The 13,996-nt window shown below is 39.1% G+C and overlaps 2 protein-coding genes across 5 annotated transcripts; one reads left to right on the forward strand and one right to left on the reverse strand.

The window, feature by feature from the left end:
* Nucleotides 1–352: 352 nt before the first annotated feature.
* On the reverse strand, nucleotides 353–13,643 carry LOC108996503. Of its 4 annotated transcripts, none has more exons than XM_035688312.1 (14): nucleotides 13,528–13,643; nucleotides 12,800–13,065; nucleotides 11,257–11,338; nucleotides 11,033–11,136; nucleotides 10,695–10,821; nucleotides 10,520–10,614; nucleotides 9,757–9,880; nucleotides 4,055–4,135; nucleotides 3,872–3,970; nucleotides 3,591–3,776; nucleotides 2,461–2,598; nucleotides 2,308–2,358; nucleotides 1,823–1,960; nucleotides 353–955 (listed from the first exon to the last, which is right to left on the reverse strand). In XM_035688312.1, exons 2-14 carry the CDS (start codon nucleotides 12,838–12,840, stop codon nucleotides 764–766), a joined length of 1,458 nt encoding a protein of 485 aa, XP_035544205.1. In that variant the 5' UTR covers nucleotides 12,841–13,065; nucleotides 13,528–13,643; the 3' UTR covers nucleotides 353–763. The 4 variants fall into 4 exon arrangements, with proteins under 4 accessions (XP_035544205.1, XP_035544202.1, XP_035544203.1 ...); XM_035688309.1 differs by having other exon boundaries at nucleotides 353–967; XM_035688310.1 differs by having other exon boundaries at nucleotides 353–967; nucleotides 12,800–13,413; nucleotides 13,528–13,632.
* Nucleotides 4,226–6,570, forward strand: LOC108980030. The gene is made up of 2 exons (XM_018950846.2): nucleotides 4,226–6,207; nucleotides 6,489–6,570. The coding sequence occupies exons 1-2, from the start codon at nucleotides 5,268–5,270 to the stop codon at nucleotides 6,524–6,526; spliced, it is 978 nt and encodes a 325-aa protein (XP_018806391.2). The 5' UTR covers nucleotides 4,226–5,267; the 3' UTR covers nucleotides 6,527–6,570.
* Nucleotides 13,644–13,996: the final 353 nt, after the last annotated feature.

A 13,996-nucleotide genomic window follows, 5' to 3' on the forward strand; every position in this document is an offset into this window, starting at 1 on the left:
TACCGTTCTTTTCCTCGGACAAACGAATTGGGGTTTGCAAATTTAATGACTTCATAAAATGCTCATAATGAATTAAAGATCCCAGATTCTCACTTCTTTCCTATATTAACTATTTATCTTCCTTCCTTTATATTTGATTTATTATAATTGGGAATCGAGAAAAGCATTTCGATTCCCAATTCGAAATAACAGTTGGAACACGGCCGAAGTAAAATGACCATTTCGTGGACAGCCGAAGGTGCATTGAGCCGTTTCCTTGACCAACTCCAATGGCACTTGGCACATTCGGACATGTAAATCAGGCAGCACAGGATGTAAGGACATGATCAATAAGGCATTAAGATAGTGAGCGAGGGGCATAACGAAATCAAGCTTTGTTTACGAGTCTTTCCTATAATCAGACTAATCAAATAGGCTAATAGAATGTGTACACCCAAAATGATGTCCAGCTTCCTGCTGCTTTTGACAATGAAATATCCTACTGCTCTTTTTTAGTAACACAAACTCCTAATGCTAAGAAATCCTTTCCTACCCAACATCCAGAACACTTACATGCTGCATGAAATTTGTCATACACGACCTATTAAACAAATTGAGAGCATGAGAGAGAGTTTTCAACGAAACCAATCTTTCACAAAAAGCCCATGTTTGATGAATGGCACTCCGAAATCATAGAACACTCCTGCTTCGATGACCTTCAGCAAGAAACCGGAAGGATTACCACCTTGGTCATAGTTACAAACACCATTTCACAGTACAGCAGTCATGAAGAGCGTTGTCTTCGATGGTTCACCCGCTTCAGAAAGCACAGACGTAGTCGTTTGCTTAGAGCTTCTAACTTTTCAAATTTCTCACTTCTATGCTTCTTTGGAGCAACCACAGTTTTCTTCTTCTTTTCCTCTTTTGTAGAGTCTGACGATTTATGTTCCACATTCCGAAGAGGTGTCGCATAGACCTGAAGAGTCCTCTAAAGGAAAGGCAACTTGCTCATTACAAAGAAGACAAATATCAATAGAACATCTGTTATACAGAGTGAAGAGTGCAGTGGGTGTGTGACATTATCATTCTAAACACTCTACATTCAATATTTCTTCCCAATCAAGGAACTTTTCCGGCATATATGCTAAGCGGGATCCACTGACTGGCAGAGCCCTTACAACGTTTGTAGACTTTTATAGTTCTATGGTACAAACCCTACAAAGCTGGCTGTCTGAGCTAGCACCACCTCAACTCCTTCCCTTGCCCCGATTAGAAACATTCATTGGCAGTGGCAGCAATACCACCGCAAGGACTTTTATTTAGAGTAGTGATGGGCTAACAACCCATTTACAATTTATAGACAACTTTAAACATAATAATATTTTTATTAAATTTAAACACATCAAATCAAAAGTAAAAGTCAAAATAATATTATTTTATTACATACTTGTATAGAAGTTGTTATTCAGTGGTGACTTTGTCATTGCCCTTATTTATATGACTGGAGTTCAGTGGTGACTTTGTCATTGCCCTTATTATATGACTGGAGTTTGAAAAAAGAATATAACAATAAGGAAGCAGAGAGCCACAGCAACTATACCCTGACCCATAACTTAACCAGGTCTGGATGCAATTACACCTATAATCTAGATTATTACCTATTTTTGATAGGTAAAAAAAACACTGCACGAAAAAGAGAAGAAAAATAAGAGTTAAGTTATTACCTATTCCAGGAACCAACTGGATGGCAATCAACAAAGTTTTAGAAAAATCAAAGTTTGTTGAGGCAAATGCGTAGCGCCACACGCATGAGAGAGAGAGAGAGAGAGAGAGAGAGAGAGACCTGATGACTGTTGTCAACAGCTGTGCAGTCCGCAGAAGATTCTTCATCACTGCCTCCTAAAGATGAGCATCTTCCCCAACTTTCTCTATTTGAGCTTGTATACGAGCAACATTCTTCATTCTGGCCATTGGGCTTATCCTGAAAATTATAACTGCAAAGTTTAAGTGAAACTATACAGTGAAATGGAAAACCCAAAATCAACAGTCAAACTAGACCAGGATGTGAGGCCTCCTTGCATGCATCATGTCATGTTTCAGGCTCTCAGTCATTGCTAGGACAAGAAAAAGCCACTGGACCAGGATGATTATCCTTACAAGACATGGTATTAAACCCAATAAAAAGCTCAACTTTAACTTCAGTTGAAGTTCAATTTCATTAAGCACGAAGCAGCAAACCAACAAAAGAGTTGCCAAACCATTCTTGTCTCTGATGAAAAATAGATTACACGACTTCCAAATTTCATAGATGGTATCAAACAAAATCACCTGTAAATTTTCAAGATTGCTAAGTGAATTGTTCTCATTAAGCATGGAGTCCTGCATCATGATAGCAAAGAAATAACTAATAAAATACTCTAACATAGAAAGAAGAAAGAGAGAAGCGAAAAGGTCACAAAACCAACAAAAGAAGGTACATACAACAGTAGTCACTGGTGCAATTTCAGAAAGAAGTTCACCCACAGACTTTGAAGCTGAAGTGCTACGAGGAGCTGAAGATGAACTCCCAGCATGGCAACCCGCAGAATGAAGACCAGTGATTATCTCGTATAAGAGGCTCTAAAGAGAAAGTCGGATGGTTAATCTCTATGGTCAATGTCACAATGGATGAAAAATACAGGGAAAGCTGCCAATGCATCTTGGTGACATTGTGGGGGAATAAATGAAATGGAGACCCAAAATAGTAGCTATCCTCTTTTGCTAGGCGCTTAAATAGTTGCTCTGAGAACTATCGATAGTAATGCTATACTTGCATGAGGTGTAATATGAGCCAATTCTATAAGCACGATGTGAAAAACTAATATGGTGCAGCAGACAATGCAAACACAGTTTAATATTAAATATGATCAAGAAGCCAGGTTGACAATTTGATATTTTAATTTTTAACTGATCTCATCACTGAATGATCACAAGTAATACTTTTTGTCCATTTTCTATTCAATAGTGATGATCGGCAGATACTCTGTGATAATATGATCAAGAAGCCAGGTTGACAATTTGATATTTTAATTTTTAACTGATCTCATCACTGAATGATCACAAGTAATACTTTTTGTCCATTTTCTATTCAATAGTGATGATCGGCAGATACTCTGTGATATGCTATTAAAGCTCTGAGCGCTGCCAGAAAATGCGATTTCCTCTTCTTATGCAACAAAAAGAAAACAAAAAAGAAGAAAAGAAAAAAAGAAAAAAACAGAAAACAGAAAAGAAAGAACAGACAACATAAAATTTATGAAATCAGGGTATCAAAATTGAAGATAATGACCAAATGTAAGAAGAAAAAAATTTCTAATCACCCAGTACGTTAAACACATCTCCCCCCCCTCCCCCCCCCAAATCCAAAGCTGAGCAAGCAGAACAAAGGAAAACTAAGTGAAGCACTTAACCTTCAATTTCTTCCTTTCAGTTTACTAGGATGCCCTATCACCACAGATTCGAGCTACTATTTATTGATGCCATAAGCAGGAGCATAGAGATGATATAGAAAAAGCTAGCATATGCAATACTAACATTAACCAGTTAAAAACAGCATTTGACTGGAAAATCACCTCATTCATACCAGCAGTGGTCTTCAAATCCCCCAAATCATAATATTTCTCTAGCTTACTTGATTGAGCAGCAGAAATTTGAGGGGGGTGAAGGACATTGTAGAAGAAAATGGAAACAGAATCATAATAGAACTGTGGTCGTGAGGAGTTGTGATCGCCATCAAATTTTATAATATTTTTATCCCCCTACAAGGAATCAAAGATATGGTCAACTGCATCACAAATATGAGTTGAAATTTTTTATTTCAGCAGAGAAAAATATCTTTGTAATAAGACAATACCGCATAGGACTTAAAAATGAGGTCAGAGTGATGGGGTTGAATGAATTTGTCATCACTGGCGTGTCCAAATAAAGCAGGAATGTATGTTTTGGGTGCAACCTGCAAAAGTTACAGGTTAAACTAAAGGTTTAATGAGTCTATTCTACAAATTTCAGCCCAATAAAGTAAAAATCATAGAAGTACCTGTAAACAATTAAGATTCATAATATCAAACTTTGCCTTCCTTTCAATTACCCGTCGCATATACTGTACAGCCATCTTAACCTGATTGGAGAGAAGAAAAACAAATCCTGTGAATTAAAAATATCTAGAAACATTCTAGATCAACTTCTAAAAGCAGACAGTATAAAAAAAAAAAAAAAGGAAGTCTAGCTATATGACACATTCCCACTAGTGCATGTTATAGAGATACTTTTATGCTTTCTATAGAGATACTTTTATGCTTTCTATATCTAGATAGTATATCAGATAAATAGATAACGTGTACAGTAAATAGACTCTTTGTGTACCGTAAATAGTCTTAACGTGTAAATAGCAGCTAACGTGTATAGTAAAACCAGCCGCAATTAAGCGCTGGCTTCAATGCTTGGTTGTAACCCTTTTCTATATAAATGAAGGAAAACAGTAGAAAGAGGTATTCAGACCAATATTGACATGGTATCAGAGCCACTTTGATTTCCGTAGCGTTGGTCTTAATCACAGGGTGCGATTTTCTTTCGCTATTCTTGGGAGAATGTTTTATTCTCTGATTCAGCAAGTTCTTTCTTGCTCTTAGTGGGTCTCGGCGACTTCTGTGGAGTCAAACCTTGTGGTTTGAGTTTTTGGTGGCTGTTGGACTCTGTCCTTCGTGGTGGCTGTGCCTCTTTGTGGCTGTCGACGTTCGCTGGGAGTTACGAGTGCTGCTTCTGTGCCAGTCGGCACTTTCTGTGGTGGTTGACAGCATCTGTGGGTGGCTGTGAGGTGGTCGGAGTGCTGCTTCTGCGCCAGTCGGCACTTTCTGTGGTGGTTGACAGCATCTGTGGGTGGCTTTGAGACTGTCGGCAGGTTCTGTGTGGCGGTCCGAAATTTTCTGGGTGACTGTGTTGCAGTCGGCTCTCTCTGGGAGTTGGGTAATTTTCTGGTCGGGTCTCTCTCTGCTGGTTTCCGAAAATTTCTGGGCAGGTGTCGAAGTATTTCTCCTTCGTCCGTAAGGTATTTCTCTCCAACAACTGATTTTGGGCCCTTGTTTCGTGCAGTGCCTATTATTCTTGTGCCTCTGGGTCCTTTATTTTTAGTCTGGGCATTTTAGTTTGGGCTCCTCCTTGTTACCGTGACTTCGAGTTTGGTTTATTGTGATTCTAATCTTACCACTTATTTGATTGACTACTTAAGCATATTTCTCCAAGTGCTTTTCATCATGTCTATTGAAAATACTATTGTTCGCTTTACTGGAAAGAATTTTCCTACGTGGGAATTTCAGTTTAAGATGTTTTTAAAAGGAAAAGAATTATCAAATCATATTGATAATTCTACTGAAGTTCCCACTAATGAAAAAGAATTTGCTCAATGGGAGGTCAAGGATGCCAAGGTAATTTCTTGGTTATTAGGGACGATTGAGTCTCACCTTGTGACCAATCTTCGTTGTTTTACTACGGCTCAAGCTATGTGGGATTATCTTCACCGTATTTACCATCAAGATCATAGTGCTCGGAAGTTCCAATTAGAATTAGAAATTAGTACTTATAGTCAAGGCAATTTACCTATCGCACAATTTTATTCTGGTTTTATTAACCTTTGGTGCGAGTATTCTGCCATTGTTCATGCTAAGGTTCCCACTACGGCACTCGCGGCTCTTCAAGCAGTTCATGCTGAGAGTCAACGCGATCAGTTTTTAATGAAGCTTCGACCCGAATTTGAGACCGTTCGAGCTGGTTTGTTGAACCGTAATCCGGTTCCTTCTTTGGATATTTGTTTGGGATATTTGTTGCGGGAAGAACAACGATTATCCACTCAGATGGGTATGACTTCTGAGAAGGTCTTTTCTGAGACTATGAATGTAGCTTATGCAGCACAAGGGAGAGGAAAGAACAAGTTGCAATGTTTCAGTTGCAAGGAATTTGGTCATATCGCTCGCAACTGTCCTAAGAAAGTTTGCAACTACTGCAAGAAAGAGGGTCATCTCATCAAAGATTGTCGAGTACGGCCTCAGAATCGCCAATCTCAAGCTTTTCAGGCGGCTGTACAGTCTTCTTCTTCATCTTCTGCGCCACCTACTGTAAGCTCTGATTCATCTGTTCTCACACCAGCAATGGTCCAACAGATGATTGTGTCTGCTTTTACGGCCTTAGGCCTGCAAGGTACGGGTACTAACTCAACTTCTTGGATTGTTGATTCGGGTGCTTCTAATCATATGACTGGTAATATGACGGGTCTCCATGGTGTTCGTAAGTATAGAGGCATGCAAAATATTCAGATTGCTGATGGCAGTACTCTTCCTATTACTGTTGTTGGTAATTTGGGCTCTTCATTTCGCGATGTTTTTGTCTCTCCTGGATTGTCTACCAATTTGATTTCTGTTGGACAATTGGTAGATAATAATTGTGATGTTCACTTTTCTCGTGGTGGTTGTCTTGTGCAGGATCAGGTGTCGGGGACGGTGATCGCGAAGGGGCCTAAAGTAGGACGTTTATTTCCCTTACAGTTTTCTATTCCTAATGTTGTTTCTCTTGCTTGTACGACTACTGTCAATACTAATGAAGTTTGGCATAAGAAATTAGGTCATCCTAATTCTGTTGTCTTGACTCATCTTATGAAACATGATTTTTTGGGCAATAAAGATTCATTTTCTTCTTCTCTTGTATCTTTGGATTGTGCTACTTGTCGTCTTGGTAAAAGTAAAACTTTACCTTTTCCTGCACATGGTAGTCGTGCGTCTAACTGTTTTGAGATTGTGCATACTGACGTTTGGGGTGTGAGTCCTATTATTTCTCATGGTCAGTATCGTTATTTTGTGACGTTTATAGATGATTATAGTCGATTCACCTGGATATATTTTCTCCGTTCTAAAGCTGACGTGTTTTCTGTCTTTCAAAAATTTGTTGCGCTTGTTGAGACACAGTTCAGTACTTGTATCAAAACTTTACGCTCCGACTCAGGGGGGGAGTACATGTCTCATTCTTTTCAAAATTTTCTTCAGCAAAAGGGGATCATTTCTCAGCGTTCTTGTCCATATACTCCTCAACAAAATGGAGTCGCTGAGCGTAAAAATCGTCATCTCTTAGATGTCGTCCGTACTTTATTGATTGATTCTTCTGTACCTTCTAAGTTTTGGGTAGAAGCTTTATCTACTGCTGTCTATTTGATCAATCGTTTGCCTACTCCTACTTTAGATTATGATTCTCCATATTTTCGATTATTTGGCATATCTCCTGAGTATCAATCCTTTCATACCTTTGGGTGTGTTTGTTTTGTTCATCTGCCACCTGTTGAGCGTCACAAGCTTGCTGCACAGTCTGTCATGTGTGCCTTTATGGGATATAGTCCCACTCAGAAAGGATTTATTTGTTATGATGCTCATGCAAATAAATCCCGAATCTCACGGAATGTGATTTTCTTCGAAAATCAATATTTCTTTCAGTCTCAGGTTATTTCTAATCCTCCTATTACTCTTCTTCCCGCTTTTGATGATGTATCTCCTTGTATTAAGCGATTTCAACCAAGTATGGTGTATCATCGACGTCTTACCCCTTCTTCAACGCCCCTTCCAGACACTGATCCGTCACCTGATTCTACAATTCCTATACCTCGACAGTCCACTCGGGTTACACATCCACCAGATAGGTATGGTTTTCCTCACACCTCGCTTACTGCCACTCTAGACACTATTTCTGTTCCTCACTCTTATACTCAGGCATCCACCCAAGCGTGTTGGCAGCAGGCCATGCAAGAGGAAATCCAAGCTCTTCAAGACAATCACACTTGGGACCTTATAATTTGTCCTTCTGATGTCAAACCTATTGGTTGTAAATGGGTATACTCAGTCAAGTTTCGAGCTGATGGCTCACTGGACAGATATAAGGCCCGTCTCGTGGTTCTTGGGAACCGACAGGAGTATGGTATTGATTATGAAGAAACATTTGCACCTGTTGCAAAAATGACTACTGTGCGGACTATCTCGGCACTTGCTGCCTCACAAGGGTGGTTTCTTCGTCAGATGGATGTAAAGAATGCTTTTCTACATGGAGATTTGAAGGAAGAAATCTATGTCTCCACCTCCCGGCATGTTTGCCACACCTTCCTCAGAAGTTTGTCGGCTACGCCGATCCTTGTATGGACTGAAACAGGCTCCGCGTACATGGTTTGACAAATTTCGCTCTAACCTGCTTGCTTTTCACTTTACTCAGAGTCAGTTTGATTCCTCTCTTTTTCTTCGCAAGACTTCCGCAGGAATCGTATTGCTTCTCGTATATGTTGATGACATTGTGATCACTGGCTCCGATACTGAGTTAATTAAGCAATTACAACAGCATCTCAAGGCCTCTTTTCACATGAAAGATCTTGGTCCCCTACAATATTTTCTTGGCCTTGAGGTACAACTTACTCCAACTGGTATGTTGTTACACCAGCACAAATACACGCAGGATGTTATTTCATTGGGTGGTCTCCAATCGGGTAACTCTGTTTTTACTCCCTTGGAGGTAAATCTTAAGCTTCGTCAAGAAGAAGGGGAGCTTCTATCAGATCCATCCTTGTATCGGCAGCTTGTTGGGAGTTTGAACTACTTGACGATTACTCGTCCTGACATTTCTTTTGCTGTACAGCAAGTTAGTCAATTTATGCAGGCTCCCCGACATCTTCATTTAGCCGCTGTTCGTCGCATTCTCCGATATCTGAAGGGCACCTCTACACGCAGATTGTTCTTTCCTAAAGAATCTTCCTTACAGTTGGTGGGATATAGTGATGCTGATTGGGCCGGATGTGCAGATACTCGTCGCTCTGTCACTGGTTGGTGCATGTTCTTAGGCAATGCACTCATTTCTTGGAAGAGTAAGAAGCAAGACAGAGTTTCCAAGTCCTCTACTGAGTCTGAGTATCGTGCTATGTCTTCCGCATGCTCTGAGATCACATGGCTTCGTGGGTTATTGGGTGAACTTGGTTTTCCTCAGCTACATCCCACTCCTCTTCATGCTGATAATACCAGTGCTATTCAGATCGCCGCTAATCCTGTCTTCCATGAGCGTACGAAACATATCGAAGTCGATTGCCATTCTATACGTGAATCCTTTGACAAACATGTGATTACACTTCCTCACATTTCCACTGAACGTCAAACTGCAGACATATTCACTAAAGCTCTTTCTCGGCATCGGCATCAGTTCTTGGTTGACAAATTGATGCTTCTTGATCCACTAGCATCAATTTGAGGGGGGATGTTATAGAGATACTTTTATGCTTTCTATAGAGATACTTTTATGCTTTCTATATCTAGATAGTATATCAGATAAAGAGATAACGTGTACAGTAAATAGACTCTTTGTGTACCGTAAATAGTCTTAACGTGTAAATAGCAGCTAACATGTATAGTAAAACCAGCCGCAATTAAGCGCTGGCTTCAATGCTCGGTTGTAACCCTTTTCTATATAAATGAAGGAAAACAGTAGAAAGAGGTATTCAGACCAATATTGACAGTGCAGAGGTTAACATGCACACAGAAAACCAGTGAAAAGCAAATATTACAACCAAAAAAAAAATATAATAATAATTTGTATTGATAATATTGCACATCAATTCATGTAGCCAAACCCTCATAAGCAACATATACCATAGTTTGAGGGTAAAGGACAGATTATGGCATTTACAAACTATGGTTTCAGATGTGTATGTGAAAAGAGAGACAGAGATTTTACAGTGAATTTAGGAAGCCGAATTTTGTACACATCCACAAGTTCCATCATTAGATCATACAAGTTTGAAAAGGCACTATCCAACACCATTCCAGCTATAGAGGGGTCTTCTGCTCCATAAAGAAGGCTGCATCACGTTGCAGGAAAGCTGATAGTTAGTTGTGTCGGGAGAAGATGAAAAAACTATGCATGATTCCATTATTCAGTATCTCATATCTCTTCCTAAGAGGTGTTGCTCTTGTATATGTCCCGTGTACAACTTCGCCTATTTTAATAAAATTCTTACTTACTGATAAAAAAAAAATAAAAAAAAAAAACTCTTACTAACAGATACAAATTCAAAGCATCTTAGACCACCAGGCTGATGAGCATTTCCAACATGATATCAGGCAGAGAAAACCTACCGCCTTTATTTATTTGAACTCTTTTTTTTTTTTTTTTTTTTATGTCGGGGAACTTCTCCAAGGCAGGGCCCTTCGGACCCACCCCTGCAGAGTAAACCTTAGTCCCGTGTACCACACCCTTGGAAGTTTCTCTACATGGAACTGGTTAAATTGCTGGCTTTTCACCAGGGGATGTAACCCCAAAGGATTGTTTGCACCTATGAGATGTTGAACCTTGGACCTCGAAGGGAGTGATATCCCAAGACCAAAGCCCTCACCACTTGGGCCAACCCTTGGAGTTTAATATTTGAACTCTTAAAAAAGCAGTAACCCGTAAAGACCTACAAGAGCCTAACCCATGATAAGTAAGGAAAGACAAGTACCTAGTGACTGCCCCCATGGATCGTCCCCAAAGACCTATCCGGGATATTTGTTTGTTGCTTCTTAAATATGAAACTACAACCTTCAGGTCATCTCTCTGACACATGAAATAAATTTATAAGCTTCAAACTACAGGAATTCAAGTAAACCATGAATGCCTTTAAAGAGGCAATGTACCTCATGCCAACCAAGGCTGACATAGTCACCATCAGATAAGCCTGAACCCGAAAAATCAAGAGTAAAAAGGGTAATGTATGATGGAAGAAGAATTACGGCAGCCTCATTTGCATCTGCCCTACATCCACTGCATCATAGCCCACATGAGCAAAACAAGTAATTTCTTAAATCCTAGTATGTGAAGCACTCGTCAATGATAAGATAGTCTTCCAGATACCGAACAGGAAATACTAATTAGCATGTGGCAACAAAGACTTTCCAGGAAATTAGTTAAGGCTTATCCTTTTAGCTCTCAACAATCCACATCTATGACTGCAATACACAGAAACATTCCATACCTGTTTCCATGGCAGTATATAACACAAGGAAGAGGAGTATCTTCAGGGAATGGCGAAGGTAGATAATGACTACATAGCAAAGTATGGCCTCTTGTATTCTTGAGCTGAAAATATTCAAAAACCGATAATCTATCAGCATCAGAATTAATCATCCAAAGGTATTGCTGCAAATTAATAAAGGATATTATGGACTGCAACATTCTGGTGACTGATTCCATACTTGCCTCCAAGTCTTCTCGTTTGTACGTTCTTCCTGCAAGAGTGAAGTTCTTTTCCCAAAGATACTGATCTGGGTTGTACTCTGCCCTGTATATCCAGCATTTTAAATACAGAGAGAACTAATACCTATAGAAAAACCCAGGAAAAAAGAGCAGGATTTGCAATATCCATCATACCACGATATCAAATTTTAAACAATTGGCCAAGTGAAACCTTTTCAATTAAGGTTGTAAGAAACTCATTTTGACTACACGAGCTTGGGCATCCCAAAATAAGAAGCCCAATATGCCCGATATAACACTCACAAGCCATTTCATTATTTCATTTCCTAATATATTCATTTATCCCCAAATGAACTTGTGAAAGCCTACCAATTACCAGTTGGTTTGATGCTATGAGATCAATACTAAAAAATGGTTTATATGATTGTGAAATTTGAGGCACTGATCACTCCAACCAAGAGATACTCACTCGACCCATGGGATGAGGGTTGGGGATAGGGGCATTTTGTAGACAACTTAAAGAAAGAAAAAGGATGTTTACTTCATAAAATCTTTGTTATTGATGAAGCAACTGCTTATTCACTAACAACGGTCCATGCATAACAATTTCATGTACTATGTCTTTTCCTAGAAAACTATGCAAACCCTGAATATACAACTAATGCAAGATAGAAAAATGATAATAGAATAACAGTCAGGCTGTCATTTGATAAAAACAGAACAGGATATAATATAAGGTAACTTGACATCCTAAGTGAGTATGAAGTTGGTAGAGTTAATTTAAACTTCAAGTTTAAAATAGAGAACGAAAAGCCTCTAGCAAGCACGAGTTGGTGTTAAAAGGAGGTACGAAGAGTTGTTAACGTGCGGAAGTTGGAGCTAAGAGGGTATTAATTTACACCGGTGGCCTCATTATTATGGACTGGTGCTGTTTGTGCAGAAAAAGTGGGGAAACGGTGGACCATTTACTTCTTCATTGTGAGTTTGCTCGAGATATCTGGACTAATTTTTTCAGTAGAATGGGATTAGCATGGGGGATGCCGGGTAGGGTGGTTGACTTGTTAGCAAGCTGGAATGGGATCTCAGGAACAGCACAAATTGCAGCAGTGTGGAAGATGGTTCCTATATGTATTTTCTGGTGTATTTGGAACGAACGTAATGAGAGACTTTTTGAGGATCGTGAACGCTCTTTGGAAGAGTTTAGGAACTTTTTCTGGAAGACCTTGTTTGTGTGGGCCATTGCTCTTGATTTGAATGGTCTTAGTTTTCATGATTTCCTTGTAACTGTTTGAGTCACTAAATTGGTGTATTCACATGTATACTTCTAGTGTACCTGGGCTATGCCTCTTTCATATCAATAAAATAACTTATTACTTATCAAAAAAATAAATTTACACCGGTGTTCAGATACCAGCACAGCACTATAATCCTAAAAAAAAGTAGAAGTTGTGGAGAATAATTTCCAGGACCACGATTAAGCACAACATGAACGAAAAGTGAAGTTGAAACACTGGTGAAGTGGAGCAAAAGCATAGACATACTATACCTGGGAGGGCGAATGACAAAATTAATGAATTGTTCAATCATCTTGCTTCCGAACGTCCCTCATGAGAATACAACTGCGTCCGAATTTTCCGCGACAAAAAGAAGATTTCAGCTCAAATATTCCAGTCGTGTACCGAACTTGCCAACCCCGAGCGACCGAAATTGCAACCACCCACCAAAAAACGAAGAGCTTGAAGGAGACAGCGAAAGAAAAATATGAAAAGAAGACTGTTCAAAGCATTCCCAGATCCAATGCTGGAAGCGCAGCTGAAAATTAATGAAATTTCAGAACTTGCTAAAAGAACAAGACTGCGGAGAACTCCAATGAAAAGTATGTGCAGAAAGAAAACGACAGAAACAACAAAGACCCAAAAAAGGAATAAGAAAAATAAAATCGAAAAACACTTCATGGGGTCCCCTCTTCCACCATTTTCAGATCTCGAACCCAAAACCCACATAAAATTCTGCAACTTAGAAGTCAGTACATTGTCTGTTTATGTGGTCTGACAAAACGAATTATAAAAAAGCACATGGAACGATGAATATCACCGGAAACAAATGCTGGAAAAGAAAGAAAGAAAGAAGCTACTTTATTTCCCGGCCCGAGAATATAACCTGAAAAGAAAAATAAATTTCTTGCGATTTCCGAAGAACCAAAAGGCAAAAGCTAGCCAAATAAACAGATTATAACTATAACAATAACAATTACAAGAATAATAGCTTTGTTACTTTTTCTCGCCGGATTGGAGCTGGGACTTGGGAAGCTGGGAATGGAAGAAGAACGCGTGGACAGAAAGAGCACAGCTAATAAGACGGCCCCTTCTCTTTCTTCCTCTTTTTTTTTTTGTTTTATTTTTTTATTTTATGGGGTTCAAAAAATAGTAGTTCTACGCACGCCACGACAAAAATCCCAAGAAAAAGGCCAAAACTTTTTTTTTTGGCCTTTAAAGGAAAAATATATAAAGTTAAACGAGCTTTAAAAAAAATATTAATTAAGTAGGAATAAAACCCAAATTATCTTTGACATGATGTAGAGGCCACTTGGGTCATTCTGAATAATAGCCATGAAAAAGGTCTCTACATCTCTCTATCAAATTATCAGTTCCTACATCAGTAAAGTTCGTTTATTACACCTCACTTTTCTCTAAAATCATTAACAGAATTTGACTCTCCTCAACCTCTGCGGGTAATCTAATTC

Source organism: Juglans regia, chromosome 3, assembly GCF_001411555.2.
Source record: "Juglans regia cultivar Chandler chromosome 3, Walnut 2.0, whole genome shotgun sequence".
NCBI classification, from domain to species: Eukaryota; Viridiplantae; Streptophyta; class Magnoliopsida; order Fagales; family Juglandaceae; genus Juglans; species Juglans regia.

Bases quoted from the DNA above. Each gene is read 5' to 3' on its own strand.
- LOC108980030 (XM_018950846.2), top strand. From the start codon at position 5,268: ATGTCTATTGAAAATACTATTGTTCGCTTTACTGGAAAGAATTTTCCT. The intron at 6,208-6,488 runs GTACGGGTACTA...TGTCTTGTGCAG, and splicing joins TACGGCCTTAGGCCTGCAAG to GATCAGGTGTCGGGGACGGT.
- LOC108996503 (XM_035688309.1), bottom strand. From the start codon at position 12,840: ATGATTGAACAATTCATTAATTTTGTCATTCGCCCTCCCAG. The intron at 10,615-10,694 runs GTACATTGCCTC...TTCATGTGTCAG, and splicing joins TCAGCCTTGGTTGGCATGAG to AGAGATGACCTGAAGGTTGT. The intron at 968-1,822 runs GTCTCTCTCTCT...CCTTTCCTTTAG, and splicing joins CTGTTGACAACAGTCATCAG to AGGACTCTTCAGGTCTATGC.